Genomic DNA, 23,775 nt, shown 5'->3' with positions numbered 1-23,775 from the left:
TGGAGTCAGGGTGGTTGAACAGGTTGAATGCAATACAAATAGCAAGTATTACGTAGTGTCGTTGTCAGAGGCAGTTGTAAAGGTTGACTGAGTAAATGAATCCCCCACGGCCGAAGCAATAATCGTATATCGGTGTGGCTTAACTGAAATGTAGACTTGAGTTCCTTTACAACAGTAGCAGTACAACTTTAACAGTTATTATGAGACAAACTTGTTAAATTGAGAAAACGATTGGATTGCTTGAAACAAGTTTTCGCCGATTGTTAAATGTGTAAACAAACGTTGTTACCGTGACAGTTGAGCTTGTTTCACCGCAACGAAAACCTGCGGCGAGGCTTGTGGAACGTAACAATGGTGATTATTGTTACGCTCGCGCTTTTTAATAGTTAAGAATGTTTGCCTGACTTGCAACGCTTGTTTTAAACAAAGTACTTTCCATTTTGTTAGTTATACGCTTCGTTGAAGTGTGACGCCGCGTGTGAAATGTGTTGCCAGTGACCGCTTGCTCGTTGAGTGGCAACATAGTTTTTCTACAGTACTCCCATAGCCCAAGGCATCGCAAGTTTTGGGCAATTAAGTTGGCCGGTACAGTGGTTACAACGAACTGTAAGTATGTATAATTCAACTGCAATTACGAATTTAATGTTGGTGCTTTCACCTGCAAGCTTTATAGCGTCAGAGTATTCACCGTCAAACAACGAAAATTCAAAACTTTGCTTCCAGACCGCATTAGGTTGTTTGCTTATCATTTGCATATTGGAACGGTAATTTAATTTATACCGACTAGGTAAAAAAGATAGGGTGATACACGATAAGCATTTTTGAAATACAACGGCATGACGTTTCAGACAGGTGTCAAACTGATTTAAACATATGCCCTTTATGTTAAGACCAAAGATAAAAAAAAGGTTGTAAGTTAAGGCTTAGAAGCCAAATGGGGAGCTGCGCAGCACCTTAAATTATGAATAATTTCGATGTCTCGTGTTCTTAATACAGTCTCACTCGCCAAGCAAGGATGAATAATTCAACGTGGTTGGTTTGTTTGAGTCTCATAGTTTGTGTTGTATGTGCAAAGTGGCCCTCGATTGGCCCTTTTCGGGTAGTTTATAATTCTTTGTTTTCACAGAACTAAAATTCATTTGTGATGTACGCAAAAATGTGCTTTAAGTTAAGACCCTTGTAGTACTGGTGTATTACAAACAAGAAGAAATATTTCAAATTTAAACCAGAGCATTGGATTATAGCAAACACCAAGACATGAAAAGCCAAGATAACTATCCCACGTGGAAAGGATATTGTAAGTAAAGTAACTTCAGTTGTTTGCCGGTATTCACGGTTTGCATTGTTTCAGTGTGGCGTCTTCAGCAAGAGGCGCCGAAGCCCAAACCGGTTTACTGCCCTCATGATGTAAGTACAGTAACATCTAATGTTAAAGTGTTTATAGTAATAGGCTATTCTCCATTGGCCTTCTTAATTTTAGCGCCATGCCCCCAGACATCATCTGCGATTTTGCCTCACATTTACTTGCTATTCTTAGCACTTTACTCATAGTAAAGGCAGACGTTTAAACCTGATGACTATGAAAAGTCATGCTAAGGACTGTCGATGTCTTTCCGATCCTCATGGCAGAGGTCTTTGTACTAAACAGTTATTAGTAAAAACCAATGTCCCCATAATGGTGATGTTTTGAGGGTATACCAACATCACAATAGCGTGGAAAATCGATTCATCAGGCTTTCGATTAGCGATGAGACAAGCGTGCGGCCAAGCGCCGGGCTTTGATTTTACTTCTAACTAGCACAATACTTTATTACCATCACTCCAAAACTAAACGCCCAATTAATTTTGATGTATGACGCACTTCTTCGCCGGTTTAAGACGGTGGTTAACTGGATGGTTCCGAGTTTAACAATAGCTGTCACAACAACTCCTATTTGATGTTTCGCGGGCTAAGAAATAAAACTTGTATTGATGAAAGTGCGTGGCGTTCACTCATGCCCTAAAGTGTAACTTGCCGCATTCCTATTCTGGATATGTTGTTTGTGTGTCGAGTGCAGAGTTGTGCAGTAAATAAACCCCTCAAGCTTTTCCAGCGGTAAACTTTTCCAGAGAAGGATTAGTCATAAAAACAGAGAAATTTATATTTCCAATAACTTCTATGCAAAATTTGCGTGGAAAAGTGTGTTATGCTGTATGCTTTAAAGTCACGTTTGGTTGGAGCTTGTAAAAAAACTTGTAAAGTGTAAAAAAAAGTCCATTGTCCCCGTTTAAAAATTTCGTTTTTGTAATTGGTCGAATAAGTTTTTTAAGGATTTTACCACTTGGCGAAGTGAATTGTCGGGTTATGATTACGCCTTACAAATACACCGTCAGCCAACAGTACAATTTCCATTTGCAATTTGAATGGCACTTTTATTGTATAGTGTCACTTCAAACCAAACCAGACAACTTGTCTTGTTGTGTAATGAGTCAAACACAAGTTTCAGGGAATTTATTTCTTTGACTTCGCGAAATTCGTTGGTATTATTAAGTGCTCTCGATATAAACCCTTTTTGTAAATTATTTCAGTGCGCGCGTGTTTACTGGTAATAACCAATACCTTAAATTGAGTTAAATGTACGTTACTTCAGAAAATCCCGTGAACATTTTCCGTTCTCAAAATGTGCTGGTGGATAAATAGGGAACTTTCTGCGGAGGTAGAGGATTTGGTTCGTTGTCCACAGAAAATCTACCTCCGTCCGTCCTTCGTACATGATTGCCGCAGCAAACAAGTATAGAGTAAACTTATTAGCGGTCGCGCGTTAATGTCAACACCTCGCAACCTGGCGCTGTAATCTTGAGCCAAAGCTTTTGATCCGTGGTTCACAGACGTAAAGCTGGCACGAATCGCGTGCGTATTTTTTGCGGAAACTGAAAGCAGCCAGAGATGAGCTACTAATTTTTTGTAAAAAGTAGCGCAGTTCCTGCACGTAAGTTGCTTTACGGAAACACGCAACGCGAAAAAGACATTTCTCATCATGTTTTTATCGAAGCAACTATCAATCAATGACAAGATCAGTGACATATGCCATATCGACGTTTTACCGCCGCTGAATCATAAGAAACATTGCGTAGTTTTATCCGCGCAGTGACCCATCCTCTTGACAGTAAGCTTGAGGCTTTCTTGCTCAAATGCGTCGAAGTGCGTAAGATTTACACCCATATATCGAAATATTTCTGATCCCTGAATGCACAGCATAATGTGTTCACAAATTTTGCAGCTGGGTCACTTACTTTAATTCTTGTCTCGGGGACAAGCATCCGGAGATTCTACAAAACTTTGTGTTGTCTCGAAAAAGTTTTAAATTCTTTATTTTTTACAAAATATTGTTCTTATCTGATGTTATCTGGTTGAAGGGCTGGACGTCAAATCGATAGCGCTCCCATATCCAAGAGTTTGTTGCGTAATACTGAGTAAATTGGATTGCATTCTTTGAACACAACGTAATGCGATTTGCAAATGCCAACATGCGCAGACAAACTGCGCACTTTGTGTTGAACAACTTGGAATAGGTGTGCAAAGTTGCCTGGTAACCGTTTATTAGGGGAACCGTTTCCTGCTGTAAACCAACGTTGGAAAATATTTGCAAAGGCCCCTGCGATGGTTTACTTAGTCGTGACTGTTCAAGTTTTTGTTTGCTTTGTAAATTCTGCACCCTCGTTGGCTTTCACTTGTCGATTCAGAGTATTTAATGACTTTGAAACAACGAGCCAACTGTTATATAGGTACTTGACGACTGATTCGAATATGCTTATAGACTTATCAAAGTGCTCATATCATTTAGTTATTGTACCGTATTGTATCCAAGGCGCATATTTTCAACAGAGCCACGTTGTATTGGGGTACAGAGCGACGCTGTTAAATAAATAAAGTCGCGCCGCCCGACACACCAAAGTGCTACAGTACACCTTAGCAGATAAGAAATGTTTAGATCTGTGAAGTGTTTTTATGGCGCAATGTATGACAACAATGTTTACCCTCGAACAATGGCACTGCTCTGGGGGTTACGTCTGTCATTTGGGCGAGGCCACAACTTGTTATAAAAGCGCACAATCCATGATAATGGATCTTTGATAGGATGGTAAACAAAAGGCAAAAGCGAGACGCCGTCATTTATTTGAACAAAACTTTGATGCCTGTTCGTAAAAAGAAGTAAACTTCCTGGAAAAGGTTTTGGGAATGTCAAACGAGATTTTTTGAATATTCGAAAACGCGCAAAGCCTGCAGGGTTTAAACTTGGGATTTAGTTCGAGCTCAGTGGTGTGCACCACCGCGCTATCTCCGCTTAGATCTGTTGATATGACACACACAGGTTCGAATAACATGCTCTCGCTGGCAATACACTGCCCTATACGTTGCAAGCCGCCTTTCTTGCCTTTTCTTACACCAGAGATTTATCGCCAAGGGCAAGATTTTAAAGAGCTATCGCAACAAATATGCGCACTTTGCTTTCACACAACGATGATCCAGTTTTAAATTGTTATTTTCTGACAAGTTAAATGATGGTTGATTAGGACATCGTGTAACAACAAAAACAAGACAAAAAGAGTTTTTTATACCGCTTTATTTCACTTATTTTTGTCTTTAGGTTGGCAATGACAACACTTTCTACCTTTAAACCTTTAATAAGCTTACTTGTGACATAGTCTGTATCCATCGACATATGTGATGTTAGTTAAACTGGATGTAAAGTAAAATCGCCAACTTGTTAAAACAAAACCTACATCATTCGTTGTAATTCATAGTTATGTATTATTGTACAATGTGATAACAATCCTCTTTAAATGCTTTGAATGCAAAAGATTTTCCTACAATGTACGAGAAACGTGTTATTTGTAGCCCGGCCCAAGTAATCGCAAACATTTCAGACAATCTTCTTTCCACCTCAACGAAATCGTTGGTTTATTCGAACGTGTTGAAAAGTGTAAATGCTTGCCATTATGTTGATAAATTCTCCACAAACGGCATTTGGCGATACAGACATTTATGTATGTGTGAAGTGTGTAGGTTTTACAAAGCAGGAAAATCTTGCACTAAAATGTTTTAATGGTGATGTAATTACTTATTTCCAAACGCTTTTGTTTCTAAATACCAGTTAGTTGTCTGTAGGCCAGAACGACGATGTAACAAAAGGTGGCGAATGTAATCCTCTAATTCCCTTGATTCCCACGTATGTTAGCAACACTTGTGGGCCACAAGAATGAGATTCGAGATCCGATTTCAACCGTCTCTTGACAGTCACAAATGTTTCGCGACGAATGGTGTTGTCGTGTGTCTTGACAGGAAGTGTTAAGTAAGTTGATTCCGTCTCGTCAATCCCCTTGTGTTTATCTTCGGCGTGTGAATTCGCACTTTAGCAATGTAGCTCTTGTTTTTACTCGTGTTGCGTTTTCAGACGTCGCATTTTTTATTTCAATTGTGCCTTATATGGTAATAAGCTGCTGTGCATTAGACATGGACCTATTTCAGCAGTTTGAGTGTCATTTGTTTGATTATAACTATTACTATGGATTGTAATCACATAAAGGTAGTTTTTAACTTTGTGTCTGTTGAAATTAACATTAGGCGGTCCAAATTCTGGTAACAAGCATCTCGTTGCTACAACGTTTGTAACCAGGAATGCCGATTCATTGACGTACGCACGTGAACGGAGATGAGAGGTGCAGTTTGTGTAAAACGCATTTCATGTCGTTAAAGACTTTGACCTTGACGCAAATGTTTCCTCGCGACAGTGTGACAACGCCCAAGGCTTGTAACCCTGGGTTACAACACGTAATAGCACGGGACAAACAAGGTTAATAGGATTTAACAAAGCTTTCATCGGCGCAAAATGTAAACAGCGCACGTTGGGTTGGTAATCCTCGGGTATCGTGCTCATCGCGACGCCTGTGCCGTAAACATGAGTTAATCTTGCATTCTGCTGCTTTTGCCAACTCTCGCATCCTGCAAAAGATTTTGAAAATATATTTTTAGTGTTATAGTGAATTCTGTAACAAGAAGAAATATGTTAAAAGTAACAGTTTTTGCTCACATACCTGTCGGCACATTTTACAAGTAAATGTGATTGGAACAAAGGTGTGTATTCCCAACGCTTGAATAAAGCAACCGAATCTGCAGAATATTTGGCGACTTTTGTGTTTCATCAAAACAATTTTCCAACGTGTTTTGGTTGTGTTTCGACATTGCACTGTCAGTATTTGGATGCAACGGAAATGTGAAGGCTCCTGTGTCGCTATATTTTCTTGAAAAATCCTTCATCCGTGCAAGTGCGACAGACCCAGGTCGCGCGTTCTTAAACACGATCAAACCCAGTGTTGCGCCAGACGACATCGCTCAGGAAATTCCTTTTAACCGCGCTGTGCTAAATCCTCATACTCGATCTATACCGACACTCCATGTACAGATGGTCAGCTAACGGCGGGTGGTCAAAGATATCGAGTGTCGTCATTTGTAGCTATTTAACTCCTCGCCTATTTTTACCCGAAATAAAGCTTGGCATGCCAAGTGATCAACGTAATCCCTCCTTCGTTCAAATTCGAGTGGTTTCTGACCCCGATTTTGTCATTAGTCATATGTACAGCTTAAACGTAAAATTCCCATGTCGATTCGGACAGAACAGAATATTCTCCTACTTATAAACATCATCTATATCAATAAAACACAACACCAATAGAATTCAATTTGTCAAAAGTGTGTATAGTTCATTATGGTCTTTGTATTACAAGCACAGCGCTGTGATATATCGACCTAGCGTAATAAATTACACTTCGTTCTTATTGTTTCACGGGGTAGAATTACTTCAATTTTGACATTAGCGCTGCGTATATGATCAAAATGTTATCACGAGATTTCTTCGCCACCATATTAATAAAGTTGTTTGTGACCATGATCTCGTCACATATTTTTCAATCATTTACAAAGCTGTAAATGTGTTCAAGTCATCGTGTGTCACCTGATAATGTATAGCGATGTGTTTGGTTACATACTACGAGTCTGTATTGGTTTTTGCAAAAGTTCAAACACACGAAACGTCATCCAGTTGTTTGGCATCGATTTCCCTATTGATTTCACGTCGTAACAATTCTACACACTGTCAGTTAATTAATCGGAGCTCATTTGCGTGTTTGCTTCAAATACATAATGATACAAGTTTGTTTGTTTGTTCAGTTAAATGGATGAATAGTGAGGATCGTTCAAATGGTTAATTGCTTTTGGGCAAAACGAGACTCTTACGAACTCAATTGAAAACATTTTTTCGTTTCCTTCGTTTTTGGTCTCACCAGGGTACGCGGTTCATACACGTGCATTGTCACAAACAAAATCAATAGTATTAGATAAAGTGATGGATGCCTTCTGCTGTGTCTGATTACCGTTATTGATCTATTGCCTTAAACCGGGTTTTCCTGAGCAAGTTTGACATCTGCCAATTTAAACACTGTTATTGGTTCATTGTCTACCGTTTGGTCAATTTGCAAACTATACACTATATAACGTTTTGACGGCTTGTTTTGGGACAGGTTCAGAACCTGTTTTCTGTGCCCTACATTTGAAACAGATTACATGCACTTGTAGCTGATGTTAACATTTTCTGACCCACTGGTTTTCTTGTTTTAGATTGCCAACCGACCCTACTTCTATGGTGGGGAATACCACGGTTTAATTGCCAGAGAGGATGGTGAGTTACTCTGCTCGGAAGAAGGATGTTTCCTTATTAGGGGATCGCAGACAGAACGTGGACGTTTCACATTGGTTTTAAGGTTGGTCACTTATTTGTACTTGGGAGTCAGTTGCCTCACCTATGTATTACTGCCGTAATTACTGGCAATTTGAATTTGAATTCTTTAGGCTCATATGTTTGAATTTGTTAAACATACGTAAGATGCAATATGTTACATTTGCAAATATTACAGTAAGAAATTCTAAGTAGAAATTATAGTTGCGCAAGTAATTACGGTGTTTAATTAAATGGTTTTGTTTGTTTCCTGCATATTAATTGATTTTTTTTACTGCAAGAAGTATTTTATAAATACGTTGTCCAGAAGTTTCTTTGGTATTTGATGTTTGCCACCTTTCATAAAATTGGAACTTTGCGTCCGTTAAATCAGGATAAGTCGTAAAACACAAAGAATCAGATTCCCTTGTTTACTCTGTCGCGAAAAAATTCGGAATGCGACCACACGAGCTCAGGTAACCAAGCAGAAAGTTACGCGACTTGTGAAGTGATCCTCGGAAGCCTTCATTGTCCCAGTTTGACTGGTTGAACTTAAACCTACGCTGAACAATTCGCGCACTTCCCTGTTACGTTACGAGCTTTAAATAGCCACAGATATGCGCGTAGTCGGCCTAATGAAATCTATTCCTCGTGTTGAGTAGGAAGTTTGTTCGTGAGATCATTTGAAGGGTGTTTTGACTCTTTTCATCCTGTTGTCCATTTTCGTTACGTCATGCAACTAAGGTTGTTGGCAATGAATCACGGTAGCACCCACACCATCAGGGCGTGTGAATTAACCCAACCCGTTTCAACTTGGCGAACGAACTGTTTTTAACATCGGTTCGCTTTGTTTGTCGAGTCAAGATTCAAGTGATTAAGTGGTAAGACATTTTCCGCTGTATCTGAATTGCAACAAAGCAAAACATTTTTTTAAATAAATGATTAATTTAATGAAGCACTTCCAAATTATTGTATTGGAGGACTGAATTTCTACTAATTTTTCGTCTTTATCACAAGCCTTCCATGATCATGATTTTATTTAGGGTTGAATATGTCATAACAAAACTTTTGTATTGTCACCGACATTTTATATTTTTATATTATGTTCCTGTCGAATGGTATTGAATTGACAATTAACACGAATTACATTCATATTTATACGGTGTGCAGTAGTTCGTTTCCACCGCAGTTGTTTTGCGCGAGCAGATAAGATACGTTTCCCCGGGCAATACTTGACTTCGAAAAATGTTTTATCAATCGGCACTTCACCTTCAACCAGTCTGCAACTATTTTAAGTGATTCTTCAACATTAAACGAAACAATGACATTGAAGGAATGCCAAGTGCTGCTTGTGTTCGAAAAATGCCTAATTGCCTATAGGGTGGTTTACTTGTAGAGCCACACTTGTGTACTACATGATACTGTAACTTTTTTCTACCTGAAGTGAAATGTGTTCGGTTCAGTCTTAGCTGTTGCTAAACAAACGCATTTAGCCTGCTAAGTAAATTAAAGTGTCAACTTGGAAGACTTTCAAAGGCTGAGTGTGCCTTTTTGCCTTAATTTGCTCAAGTCCTTTGAGACTTCCCTGCTTTAAATGCGTTCACCCGGTGACGGTTATTGGGTTACGGCCTTCTGTCGCCAGAAAACGTTGGCAGGTTGAGGCACCAAACTTTGTTATAAACGAGTTTGCCGCCGCCGCTGTCAGATATCGCATTCTCGACATCCAACACAGCTGTGCCGCGGGCCAGGGTTGTTGTTTTAAGGCACACCGTGTATGCGACAAGCTCAGGCGATCATTAATAACAATCACAAGATGTGTGTGGTCCTTCAACTTTGCAGTTTTGCAATTGCCTTTTTAATTGCCGTTTGAAGTTTCCTGTTGTTCAGTTGATACTCCCTCTGAAACCCAATTTTTTCCTAAACTTTTGTGTGAAATTATGAGCACACATTTCGTTAATGATCATCAGTTAGGTGTCAATATTACAAACCTATGTTTGATCTCCTGTATAAGTATATTGGACAGTGTTGATTTAGTTATTCAGCGAGAAAGTATGTGTGACCTCACAATGGGTTTTAAGGTATTGTCATTGCGGTCCTGAAGGGCGAACCAAGTGAATGAAACGTGCCCCGCTTTCTATTGCTGGCTGGGATGAAAGTATTCGATTTACGTTTTAGGGCGGTTATCAAACTGACTATTTTCCACTACCAAGCACCAATCACATGTGTTATGAAATGTGGTAATATCCATGGAGATCATCCACCTTTACCAGATTATGATATTTTCTAGTGCGAACTGCACCCTAAATGTAGACTTGTGTTTACCAACATTTAATGTTTAAGTTTACTGTGATATGAGTCTGGGGCTTGGGAAATGTCGAGTCGCCTCATATCCTTATTACATGAAAATGTCATCCAACTCGTGTTATAATGCCGGAAGAAAGTTAACCAAAGTAGTGTTCTCAGTGCAACAAATCTCGAATAGCGAACGCTTTCACGCCAGACCACATTTCTTGCTTGTGGCGGAAAAAATCCCGACAAAATCGCGTTTAATTGTAATCCGCCGGGTGTAACCTGACAATGCACCACTTATTTTGTATCGTGAATTACAATTCATTTTGTAGATAATTTATGGGAGACACAAGAACGATGAATGGCCCGTGTTTCCCCCTTTGTGTGCAATTAACGCTTGTTGGGAAACTTGACATACCTGTGTGTACATAGTTTTTGTAGTTGGCAATCGTGAACTTAATCTTTGGGACATCCGAATAGTAATGCCCGTTTCGTTGCTGTTGGTTCAGTTTACCTTGATAAGGCCTCTTAGAACAAAACCGTAATTGTTTGCGCAAGGTGTTTTCAATATACAAGGTGTTAAGTTGCACTTTGATGTGTCAAATCGTTTCTATACCTACTCTAAGAGCTTGTATTTTGCTAAATTTGACTACCGTGACCATTTCAGCGCTAGACGTTTTGGATTCAAATACCGAAACAGGCTTCGTAGTGACGTAACAAACACACCATTGTGCTCAAGCTCTCGAAATCGCTTGAAATGTAGAAATATCGCGTGCAGGGCTGTATTCAATTGTGGAATATGTCCAACTTGTTTGACAAAGCCGGCATGGGTTATTTGAGAACAAAAGAACCTAGTACTTAATCGTTTCTATTCAACAAACAATGAATCCATTGAAAATGTTTGTCAGAAACCAGGTGGAATGACGTTCAAATGTTGTACAGTTTGTGTAGGTTTGTTTAGACGCATAAAACACATTCAGTTATTGACATGAATTATTCTTTCAACAAGGTATTGATAATAATGCATTACAGAGTACTGGGTGCTGTCAAAAACTTCAAGTTATACTTCGAAGATGGTAAACATTTTGTTGGCGAGAAACGGTTTGACAGGTAACTCTAAACTATCTAATCTCATTCATATTTTGTCGTTTTTCTATTATTTAAGCACAGAAACATCATTACTTATAAAAGACATAAAAATCCAATTTACCCTGCCCACCTTTATTACAGCCATAAATATACGAACAAATTGTCCTAACTTATTTTTTAAAAATTGTAGCGTGTACTCTTTGGCGGAAGATGGATTGATTACAATGTATGTTGAGCATCATGCACAAAACTACATCCCCAACATGGCTCGCGAACCCGTGTATAATAGTCTCAGCCGGTAAGAATCTTGTACCAACAAAAATACAGATATGTTTTACATTTTTTATTACAAAAGATATTCATCGATTGGAAATCGTCGAACCGCTGGAGGGCAGCAGCAGCCACAGCAGCAAAGAAAGAAAAGTTCGTCGCCACAAGAAGATAATTTTCATGCAGACGATGCCGTGGTGCCCAATGTTTTTGCGAGTAATAATGAACGTTACAAAAACAAATCTCTATCTCCTGTTCATTTCCACAACCCGCTTTTTGGTGAAAATTCCGAACAACCAGCGCAACGTCCATGTGAAGTTGATTACGGTTTGGGGTATGCCCCTCCGGATGTGTGCGCACCCGAATATCTCGCAGCGGAATATGGACACATGGAGATAGTAGACCCGTACAGCTGTTACCATAATGACACGAAGGAAGCGCAAGGAAATCGAAGGGTTGATGGAAGTAACAAGAAAAACCTCACCCCGACATCATCTGACGAGAGAAAACGTACAAAAAAACGCGTTGCCACCGAAGGTCACGTTCTACGCGACAACGGTAAAGATCGAACGCGACAAGAGGAACTTTACTTGGGTTTTGTCCAAGCAGTTGAGCCACAGTCCATATCAAGCGGTGGAAAACCCCGTCGTCCCAGTTACGAACAACGTGGCAACATTGGCTCTGATCTGTCACCTCGCCATGTAAACCCACCGAACCAAAGGCCAACCCCAGCCCCGCGACACAACGCTGCGCCACATGTGAAACAATTAAGCAACGGAGCCCTGGTAACTCTACAGGTATATTATAAGAAATGTATTACTTTGGATGACGTATTGAAATTTGGTTTCAAAGACCCAAGGAGTTCAACGGTTACATTTTTTTAGGATTGTTCCCAAAAAGAAGAAGTTTTAACCGATGGTTCCACATCGCCGAGCTTACCAGGTATCGCAACACAACTAAAGCTAGCTTGTTATCCAACAACTTCTTAAAATGGCAAAAATAACCGCAATTTCTCCACCAATTTAGGTTTTAAACAAATTGTTTATATACCGTAAACAAATGGAACTTGCTTATTGTGACGTAGGAATACCAACGACTGTCGAGGAATTAAGTCCGTATAAAAATACACACACAAAACTGACAACTACTCATGAGGGAACGAGCTTGGAGCAAATCATGGCTGTTCACAAGCACATGGAGGAGAACCCTAATGATTACGATTATGACGCAACTATGACGCGCATACCGGCGGTTCAACATCTGCGACAGAGTTCGGAGCCAGTTGAATGGATGTATCATCACCACTCAAGGGGAAGGTGATTCTCATTATAAGATTAATCCGAGCTATAGTTTATTTTAAGAACTGTAAAGGGTTAACGCCTGCGGTGAATTCGATCATAATTGCTTGATATAATCGTTCTCTAAATAAATCTACCATGGAAATTTTACGTCAACTGGAATCTATTTATAAAATTCCATTAATATTTTTGCAAAACGTCTATTGCTATAAATAAAGGTCGGAAAGCCATATGCGTTATATAATAAAACTGTATAGTTGTAGTTTTAGACTAAATCAAACGAGTGTAATTGATTTTCTTTAGTTCAATGGATGGGAACGAATCTCGGGTGAATGCAATGAGGAGTGATGGGCACGGGTCACGTGACACTGTATTTCAAGTAAAACACAATCATACATCGGTTAAACAGGCTCATATGGACAGGTAAGAAATTTCATTCCACTAAATAGTAAGTTTCTTTGAGTTAAGCTTTTGCATATCGTGACCATTAAGTACAGAAATACTTAAACAAAAGTTTGCAGTCGTCGAACAAACCCTAGTTAATTTATGTATAGTCACAATTGCCACAAAAACGCAGTGGCTTTTCAAAAATTAGTGACCCGTGCAGCAGTTGACAAGCAAAAGGAGCATAGCCACCCTGTGATGTTTTTCTTAGTCCTGCGCTGTTTTCAAATTTGTTATGTCATCGATCATATCATACAAACTAGTGAACCCTGGGTTTAGCGAGAGGCTCTGTTACCCAGAAGTGATAATAGCGAGGTGTTGGGTGTCAAAATGTTGATGTCTGGCCGTGCGATTTACAATGAAAACCTTCCCCGATCCACTGGCACCTTCAAACACTTAAAACGTGTGCCAGACTCTCAGCTGATCTGATGGTTCATTTGGTATGTAAAGGGCCACTGAGGCTTGAGGCGGTGGGCGCAAGTAATGTTTGATTTGTTTTGCTTTTCCTCATCTCATTCTCCCAGAGAATATAATGCGCCTCTTTGTGCTGAAAGTGTGTGCTGAAATATTAAATAAAGCCCATGAAATAGTTAAAAACAAAAGATGTAGCTATATCCTACATACTTGTGTATTTATTAAACTCAAAAATAGCCAATCTTAAAAAGATAGGCCACAAGTGTGGAGAATTCAAATGATGGGAACATATTTTATGCCGAAGTCAGACAAATAGGCAAACTAATCAAATATTTAGGGAAAAACTGAGTAATGTTATTTAAAAGATGTAAGCTTGTCTGTACTCCGATATTAAGGTGGCGCTCATAATTTCCTTTTAAAGGCAACACGCAACTCCATCCCTCTATCTTTAGCGATAAACCTTAAACGCTGTAAAAAATTGTCTATCGCTCCATCGCTGGATTCTTATCTTGTACAAGCTTCTGATGTTATCTTTCCCAGACAAAATACGGCCACCTATCAACATTACTTATCACACATTGTTAAGGTTTGAAGAAAACAAGTACAAATCTTTAACGTTGCTTTGCAGGTCGGAAAGTCTGGGCTCATGTGAATCAGAAATAAGCAACATGTCAAGTGTCAGCAGTGTTTATACTGGACCACCTCATGATACTGCAGGCGGTTACACGGTGCGTAATGTTACCAAACTTTGTTTGGGAATAATTTTATGTGCTGTCAAAAGTTGCTACAGAAATACCTCTCACACATATTTGTAAAGTGATATACACATGATCTATATCGACAATTTATTGGTTTATATCAACAATATCAAATACCTTGTTGTGTTTATTTTTATGACGTAAGTGGTTTTTTTTTTCAGCATGATTCAATCAGTCGAATTTCATCTGAGGAGGAAAGGAATTCACCTTCCCCTCACCACACTTCAGGTGAAACATACGTCACATACTAGAGACAAACTATAGTGTACAGAAATAAAGAAAAAGTAGCTGTCGAAAATGGTGGTGTGTTGCGAATTATTAACCATTTTAACTATGGAGATGGGGTCACATTTGAAATTACCCCAACTTCCAAGGTTAATTTAGATATTTTTGTCATACCTGGTAAACGCGTATTAAGAAAACACTGTCTGCTAAGTGTTGTCTGTGGTAAGTATGTCCAGATGTAGAGGCAAGTGTTAATCAAAGAGCGCAAACTTGTTCGTTCTGTCTAAAATGCCGATCTCACCAGGTTTATTCCGACGCGCAAGTGAATCACCGATCCGTGCGTGTTCCTCTTACAACGCTGGAGAGTCCCAACATCGATACCAACCCAATGAATCGCCATGGCAACCACGACGGGAAAGAAAAGTTGAGCAAAAACAGTCGCGAAGTCGTTCGTCTTCAGCCGGTCGGAAGAGGGCGCCATTATCTCTCCTCAACTCTCATTGCGAGGAAGTTCAGACCAATGAAGAAACTGTTGCCAAATCGGGAATCGAAAAACGGAACGAAGTATGTATTTATACTCAGTCATACCTAAATAGGTTGTTTCTAAATTGTAAGGTCCAATTTGCATCCATAACACAAAGCTGCAGTTTTCATAAATTTCAATGTCTTTAACAATTCATAATTTTTCCACTCATCCTACTTCATCCAGATTTTAAAAAGTAACAATTCCCTAACTTAAAATAGTTAACAGTGAACGTGCATGGTTTCAAATTGCGAATAAAATTAATACGTACACTTCAACACACGAATAAAATCACGGACATATTGTTTGGAAAATATTTAATTTCCTCCCCTTTCTTAACATTTATGTCTGTTGTGATCGTGATGCGCTTGCATTGATTTAATGAATAATTTTACAGTGGAGACTTAATGCGCTTCCCCTGCACTTGGTATTGATTTTTAGGAAAACTGCAAATGACAACCATATGGCGTGATGTATGTTGAACAAAATATACCAGAATGAGTATTTGGTTGCACAGAAAAAAACACGCTTTCGTAAAACCAAACATTTTGCTTTGAACATAAAGTACAGTCTTCTGTGTTTCACTAAAATACATTCGAAACGTTAATTGTGTTTCTTTTCTTACAGCCCCGTTTGGAGAAGAGCAATATCGCGGAGAATAATTTCACGCTTTTTAACGCGAAGGAAACAGAAATTGGACCAATTTCTCCAACGGTATTCTAAGTTTTTTATTGTACGAAATCCAAAACGAATTGATGAACGCACTTTCACAACTAAAACTCCTACATAATTTTGACTTGAAGTTTTACGCCAGCCATTACGTCACAGGCACGTCACAAATCAGAAAGTGCGATGAGGGGTGAATACGAACATGTTAAATCGGACGAATCAAGTGCAAGGACCTCACGTACGCCACCTACTGTTCGACGGTCGGTTACGGCTTACAATGGGACAAACTTCAATGATGTCGTAACACCGAAAGGTCTGCAACGCAGAGCTACAACCGGTGAACTGAGCAAGCAGAAAAATGGAATTTCACAATCTAATGCAAAGAGTAATATAATGGAAAAGTTACCGAGCCACGGGGTAAGATTCAAATCTGAGGGTTATTGAGTATTAACCTCATATAAATAAGTACATCCAAGCTTTTTTTGTCACCGCCAACGAATTATGGGTTTAGTCAATGGTAGCTCGTATTTCTGAGGTGAGTTTTACAGAAAAAATCTTTAACTTGTTTTTTTGCACAAAATTTCATAGACTAGCTCTCCAGTTAAAGCCACCAAGACTCCAGGAACACCATCACAGCGACCACGCAATGTGACGTCACCATTAAACCGCAGACGCAGTGTGACGTCACAATCCAAATCATCGCGAACCAAGGCGTTGGTTGCCCAACAATATGACAAAGAACACCAATATAAGGTAGGTAATGAAAAGTATTGAAGTGCCAAAATATTTTTCTAGCTAATTGACATGAGTTGTTGAAACACATTTGTAAGAAAGAGCTTCACATTCTTAAACTAAGATTAATTTAATTGCTTGTAAAAAATTAAATGAATTGCTTTCTAATATTTTGAGACGGTTTTGCAGTAGAAACGTTTGTTTTCAATAATTTATTTTATATAGAAGTAGTTCTTAAGCATTTGAGCAAATTGTTTTATTTGTATTTAGTCGCACACCTACCGAGGCCTGCAGTGGTGCGAATACTGTGGAAATTTCATGTGGGGAATCATCCTGCAGGGTGTACAGTGTGTCGGTAAGACTTTAAATAAAATGTGTATTTTTAATTTAAGTCTATATTGCAATACAAATAATATATTTATGTCATAGATTGTGGTCTAAATGTCCACAAGCAATGTGCTAAACTTGTGCCTAACGACTGTCAACCTGCCTTGAAGCACGTTAAACACGTCTTTGGTGTCGATCTTACCACATTGGTGAAACTGCACGGAACACAGCGCCCAGTGGTGGTGGATCTATGCATCGCTGAAATTGAAAAAAGAGGTAGCATTTTCGCTCCGAACTAAGCATTTCCAGATTAGTTACTGTTTCTTTTGGTTGGTTTTTCTGTTGATTCTAAAACTCCTGGGCGTTTTGTAATAAGTATTTTCAAAATAAATATGAAAACGCCGAGAGTGCAGATTTATTGTGTAATGTTTTTGCCAGTATATCGTGGTAATCTGTGGTAAATGCGTTGTTATGGTAACACTATTAGACTCTCGATAATATGCTTTTATGAAGTCCACTTTGTTCTACATATCGAACGATGCCCATCTGGGCAAAAACCACTTCTTACTTCTTAAAGAAAATTTAATTTTTTTTGAATGTGTATTGACGTGAAATATAAAACTGCAGGCATCCTACACGTAGAAATCATCCGAAAGTGTCGTAACGTCTGGTTTGTTTGTTTGCACATGATTAGTGTGACGTCAATCAAGGTATATGAATGATTGCCGCAAACCGAGTAGGAATTAATCCGTATTTAATTAGATGACCAAATCTGAAAGAATCAGCTTTGATTTTTCAGCTGTCAGTTGAAGGCTGATGATACTCAGTCAAATTTTACAAAGCCTCCTCCCTTATAAAAAATATAACATTCTTCGGATTTTCATGAAATTTAACAAGTTATATATTTATATTATTTAAAGGTATGACGTCAGAAGGAATTTATCGTTTATCGGGCTCCCTTGATGACGTCACTGAACTTAAAAGTTCATTTGATCAATGTAAGTATTTTGCCATCAAGATTTTATCAAAAACACTGTGTTCAATGCTTTGTGTCAACAGATGGTTATGATGCTGAAATCTCAACTCATGATGACGTAAATACAGTTGCTGGTGCTCTTAAACTGTATCTAAGGGAACTTCCAGTCCCATTAATTCCATATCAATTGTACTCGAGATTTATCAACGCAGCAAGTAAGTTGCACTTGTGATTATTCTTCTGTTTTCGTTTCATGCAAAATTTCAGCGTAAAGTTGTAACGTTGAAATCTCGGAGATTGTTTCAAATATTTGTAAATGTTTAGAAATTTCTCACGGTGATGGAAAGTTGGATGCGATCAGGATGGCTTTGAGTGCAATGCCGGGTGCTCACTTTGAAACAGTCAAGTATCTGATTCAACATTTAGGAAGGTATCACATTACAACTTTTCTAATTTGTTTTCGTTAAAATAAACACACCGCGATACATAATTTGCCTTTTTGATGCGATATGAAAAGTAAAGGCATGATGACATATTTGTTCGTTTCACGTTAAACCTGTTATTGAATCGGTTTCATGACGTAGCGTGGATTTCATTGTACTCTGTGTAGTGTCAATAAAAGTGATGTAATGACTAACGGGAAATTATTTTGCAGAGTCACTGATTATTCAGATGAAAACCAAATGTCCGCTCATAACTTGGGGATAATATTTGGCCCAACCGTCTTGCGGGCACCCGAGAAAGATATCCAAGCTCAATACAACTTAAATGACACTCACTGTCAACAAGAAGTGGTTGAAACTATGATCGAGTGGCGACATCACTTATTTGCCTCTGGCTGAAGTTGGGATACTTTCTTTTGTTGGCGTTGTTATGGAAACGGGTTCTGCAGTTCCATTTTTTCGAACGAATTCAAGACGTTTTGTTTCTTTTTTTGTTTTAAGTATTATTTTTGTACAGACAAAGTTGCGAAATCTCGTGTTAATTCGTGCTGTGCTGTTCATGAAACTGCAAAAGCAAAACAATCGTTATTTCGTATTGTTCAGTAATATACTGTTGTCGTTTCAAACTATTTATTTCCCTCTGCTGCGCTTTTTGTTCATAGTTATTTTGTAAGTTCCTTCTGTCTTTTTTGTTGTTTAAACGCTATTACCAATGAGAATAGTCACATACGATTGAGCACAAATCTTATATTTCTGTGCAATGTCCTTTGAACTAACATGGGGCGATCACATCCAGCTGTCCTTTTTGTGCAATAAGACTCTTTGGAAAACGACCCGTTTATTGTATTTTCTGCGAATTTTGTCAACGGGAATTATAAGCTATGATTAAACTTCGTGGCATCAGCACTGTGCTTTAGCTTATCTTTAAAATGCGTTACCGCTCCCAATCTGCTTGCGGCGCATTACGAAAAATAAACGCGCCACACAACACATTGTCTATTACCAAGGTACAGTTATAATGGTACACATGGTCAGTTTAACAGATTTAAAACATTGGAACACTTGCTTAGAAATCGCACGGAAGGCTATATTTGTGACTATTGCAAATGAGATAAATCTTTTTTATTTCCGATATATATTTATTTGTAAGTAATAGGCAAGAAAAAACTTGCTGTTCACCAACACTTTTGACCTTATGGTCTTTTGTTGACAAAAATAACTCCAAATGCACTAATTTATTGTCAAGCATAATTCAAAACTGGCAAAAGGTTGAATGCGTCAATCAGTGGCGCCAAGTCCGGGGGCAAATTTTCAGTATTTGGTCATAATCACAATTTTGCTCTGCGACACGTTGACGCGCTTTGTACGAGTGGAAATTTAAACTGTAAATAGCCGGAAAGTCGGTGAAGTGACCCGCATTGTATGAAATCTGTGAAGTGCATTAGATTGTCGTGCTTAAATTTGCCATTGTTGCCAACGATGTTGCATTGTTACGAAACAAGTGCCATTTTCACTTGCGCAACTTTAAGAGTGGGACAAAGGTGGTCTTCTTATAGTTGCAAGAGCATGCGTTTTTCTCAGTGTAAACCATTTATTGCGCTGCGGAACAAATATAAAAATACTTTCGCGTTCAAACACATAGCGCAAATGTTCAGAGGCTTTCCGGGATACAACATGCAACTTTTGTTTGTATGTTTTCTTGACCACATTTAACGCAAAATTTATCCAAGCCTTTTCGATCAAAGTAAATGAAACGTACGGCGCATGGCACCTATCGCCGCAATATCTCGCATTTCAGTTTCCATAATGTAATGCAATTGCTCTAACCACCGTTCATGTTTGTGTTTCCAATAGCGTAAACACGAACGTTCGTACTTTCTCGAGCTCGACCCCAAATTTACCGTACTATAATAGCAAAAAATATAGTAATTTTCCCCGAAGTTTAGGACCCCCAATTACGGTTAACATTAGTTATGACGCCACGATGGGACCGCCCCCAGGCTATTATGAAAACTTGGCGCCTATGGCGTCAATCCACCAACATCCCACGAATAAACACATGATAAACATTCCCAAAACCAATAGTTGCTCCTTATATTATATTACGTGAAACGGCCACACCTTCGGGAGACATGCAACCGTTGACAAATTATCTTCAGCACATACAACAGAAATGTGTCACGAATTTCGACAAATTTACTCGTTTTTTGTTGGTTAGATTTACAAACTGCGTGAGATATTGTATTTTATGTGGTAAGTGCACTTAATGTAATTCAAGAATAAGATCAAATTATGCCCGTTCAATCTTATCTTGGTAAATATGTGTTTCATATTTTTACAGCAAACCTTCCAGGTGGATAGTTAGTCACAAATTTAATAGTTTATCAAAGAGTCTGGCGAAGCTTGTCGATATGGGCACATAATTTAAGAGCAGGTCCAAGAGGAAGGTTCAACGTTCCCACCAAATGTTCTTCATGTAACAGCAGTAAAGCCGAACCATCAATTTCTTGAATTCGAAAATCATCAGCATGTTGCGATGAGTCTGGTATTACCACAATAATATTCAAAGTCAGCTTTCACAAAGTAATGCCATGTCACAAAAAACTCACCAGGCAATGATCTGATGTACCTCCACACATCATCAACAGACCAATACATGGGACAAATTTCTTCATTTCCACAGTGTGGAACATCTGGCTGTGGTGAAACTGACGGGCTACAGCTAAAAACAGAAGCTGAAGATTCATTTCCATCATCTTCACTATCTGTAAAGCTGTTGCCTTCACTCAAACTGTGTGATGGAGACGATGCAGCTGGAGGACGGTTCTTTAAAATACAATGATAAAGGGAAAACATGGATATGGATTACTGAAAACTACCTATTGCTAAAATATACACTAATTACATATCCAAATATACTTTAATGCAAATAACTACGTCGATTTATATTCCAAACCATATATATACTGTTTATTCATACCACAGTAATGGACTTTTTTCTTCCTCTTCCTGGACCACCAGGTCTAGAGCGAAAAATTTTCGAGCGCACAGAACTTCCTCTCGGTCTCCCCCTAATTGATGAAGTTCCACGACGAAATCTTCCATCCAAAACATTTGAAAATCCAGACTTAAACTTTCTTGCACAACCAAGCGAACAAAATTGTCGTGCAGGAGGAGTGAAGCGGCACTTTGGACCAGAAAACCCACATTGTTCACATGTTGCTGTGGCAACCTCCAAGGCATCATTCCTATCTCGCTCAATGCTCCACAAGTTCGCTGCATCTTCGTTTTCTGTAAATCAACACTCTTAACAACCAGACAAAAACAGGCAATGTGTCTTCTAATAATTTTAGTTCATTAAATGTAAACCAAAACTTTTGTTTTTGATGATCAACATATACACCTCTTTCTCGAAGCAAAATTTCTTGTTGGCGTTTGCGAATCATGTTCAGTTGGCGGGTGGTGAGCGTGCAGGATATCTGGGGCTGAATAAAGTATAAGAAAATTCAACAATCATCGACAACAACCAAAAATAAAGATGCAAGACACATATGATGGTCTTTACAAATCAGGGTTTCTCAAACTCTCAGTCATAACGTAATTTACATTGGTGTTTTGCATTATTAACATGTAAATTACCTATTAAGGGATTTCATAATTTTTTTACGAAATGATCTTGCAAAACAAAAAGTTTGTGAACACATGCTATTAATTTTGTATCAAACGTTAAAACCTTACAGGAAATGGAGAAATGAACTCCTCAATAATAAATCCATCAATAACATGGTTTATAACTTTGTTCTTTGTGTAGTTGTTTGAAATTGACTCCTCAATCTAAAAAACATTAAAATGATAAATATATTTATACACAAGAAATAACTTCAACAACTAAATTTATACATTTCCTAAATCTTCTTGTCCTGTTTGGCCCAACAAGGGCATGTTCGGATCCTCCATTAATGTCAAAAGATTTAAATATTATCGTATATAATATTTGACATTTTAACCATGCAGTGACCTGGATACAATTGTATTGCAATGAATTAATTTGAACTTTATGTACTGTATATAATACCAGAGAACACCTTTGCTTATAATGACACAATAAAAACATAAGAAAATCATTATTTGTCAAGGGGAAGACTTTTCTAACAACTCAATAACAAACATGCTTTTTCAAAATGGAAATTATTGCAAGGTTGTTTTAATTGTAAAATGCTTAGTATTTAAAGTAAAAGTTAGCATATAAAGTGTAAAAACAATCAGGTTAAAACAACTCCCCAAAGTCACAGATGTTAGAATACACAGTTAGGTTGTCAATGCTTTTGTTTCCAGGACGGACAACAATACAAGCATTCATTCCAGCATTGATTGCTGCTGTTGCTTCCTGCTCAATGTCTGTCAAAAACAAAACCTCTTCTGTTTTGTGATTTATACATTCAGCAATTTTTTTGTAGCTGCTGGCGTTTTTTTTGTCACCAATTTCTGTGTCAAAATGGCCATCAAATAAAGGAAGCAAGTTCCCACAACCAGTGTGCTCAAAAAGCAATTTTTGTGCTTCAACACTCCCAGATGAGTAGATAAAAAGTTTTTTTTGCGCTTCCCTTAACTTTTCCAATGCTGGTTTCACGTCATCATAGACATGACCAACAATTTTACCACTGTGGTAACCATCTCTCCAAATAAACCCCTGTAACTTTTTCAATGCAGTGGTTTTTTGATTGTTGGCCATCTGCCACAAGACATATTTGCAAACAGATAGAATAACTTTTTCCTTGGTAGACCTCGTTGTAGTGGTACATATTTGAGGTACGTCATCGCCGAACCTTTTTTTATCCTCTACAGATTGGTCAACAAGCTCGCCAACAACTTTATTAATTTCCTCTTTTCCCCAATTATCCCGAAGATAGTCTTCCAAATGTGCTTTGGCATACGGAAATAGTGTTTTAGTAACAAACGTAATTGCTGTTGTGGTACCTTCAATATCAAACAAAACAACCTTAGCGCCTGAATTAATTGTCTTTACTGCTTGATGATCAGTCATTGTACAAGATTTGCTAAATGTATGAATATATATGCCAGTGAGCAAGGGGCTAAAGAGTCTTACCCTGGATTAAGTTGTGACATAGCGAAAAATCGTTGGGATTGTTTTTTTTTATATTTTTTTTATATTGAAACTAAATGTCATCATTGAAAATCATTGAAATCCATTGAGAAACGGCAAAGTTAAGGGCGTTTAAAGTTTTGTCGACTGAAAACAAATTTTTGTTGACATGCGTCTCTTTGGTCGAAAAATACTACGACTCAGACTCGTTTATTAAAAAACATGTCATATATGGACATTTGAAATAAAAATAATAACACTATGCAAAAAAATTCTGAGATGCAGCTGATCAAATTTAACGTTTAAACCGTTACGAACGTAAACGTGTGAAAGCGAGACAAATGTTGCGTGACGTCACAGAAGGCACTATTGTCGTGTAGTCACTGCCAACTAGCTTTATACGTAGAAATGGAATGGAAAGCAGTGTAAAGTAAAACCATACTGTACTCAGTGAAAGGGCTCC

General features: G+C 38.3%; 3 protein-coding genes across 3 annotated transcripts; 1 reads left to right on the top strand and 2 right to left on the bottom strand.

The window, feature by feature from the left end:
* Positions 1–1,130: 1,130 nt before the first annotated feature.
* On the top strand, positions 1,131–19,290 carry LOC145909222 (uncharacterized). The gene is made up of 21 exons (XM_082996553.1): positions 1,131–1,297; positions 1,352–1,407; positions 7,655–7,797; positions 11,073–11,150; positions 11,320–11,427; positions 11,485–12,196; positions 12,284–12,341; positions 12,484–12,715; positions 13,001–13,120; positions 14,184–14,283; positions 14,475–14,541; positions 14,843–15,102; positions 15,689–15,775; positions 15,890–16,147; positions 16,319–16,483; positions 16,733–16,817; positions 16,892–17,065; positions 17,710–17,787; positions 17,849–17,980; positions 18,090–18,195; positions 18,421–19,290. Exons 1-21 carry the CDS (start codon positions 1,258–1,260, stop codon positions 18,605–18,607), a joined length of 3,246 nt encoding a protein of 1,081 aa, XP_082852679.1. The 5' UTR covers positions 1,131–1,257; the 3' UTR covers positions 18,608–19,290.
* A 203-nt stretch (positions 19,291–19,493) lies between these two features.
* LOC145909223 (polyhomeotic-like protein 2) lies at positions 19,494–22,381 on the bottom strand. The gene is made up of 6 exons (XM_082996554.1): positions 22,109–22,381; positions 21,947–22,042; positions 21,612–21,693; positions 21,189–21,499; positions 20,818–21,034; positions 19,494–20,750 (listed from the first exon to the last, which is right to left on the bottom strand). Exons 1-6 carry the CDS (start codon positions 22,163–22,165, stop codon positions 20,593–20,595), a joined length of 921 nt encoding a protein of 306 aa, XP_082852680.1. The 5' UTR covers positions 22,166–22,381; the 3' UTR covers positions 19,494–20,592.
* Positions 22,227–23,302, bottom strand: LOC145909224 (enolase-phosphatase E1-like). The gene has a single exon (XM_082996555.1). It carries the CDS (start codon positions 23,250–23,252, stop codon positions 22,476–22,478), a length of 777 nt encoding a protein of 258 aa, XP_082852681.1. The 5' UTR covers positions 23,253–23,302; the 3' UTR covers positions 22,227–22,475.
* Between the last annotated feature and the right edge of the window lie 473 nt (positions 23,303–23,775).

This window comes from Ascidia mentula, chromosome 7 (assembly GCF_947561715.1).
Source record: "Ascidia mentula chromosome 7, kaAscMent1.1, whole genome shotgun sequence".
Lineage (NCBI taxonomy): Eukaryota > Metazoa > Chordata > Ascidiacea > Phlebobranchia > Ascidiidae > Ascidia > Ascidia mentula.
The sequence above is the reverse complement of the archived record's forward strand: the minus strand, read 5'-3'. Positions and strand labels throughout refer to the sequence as shown.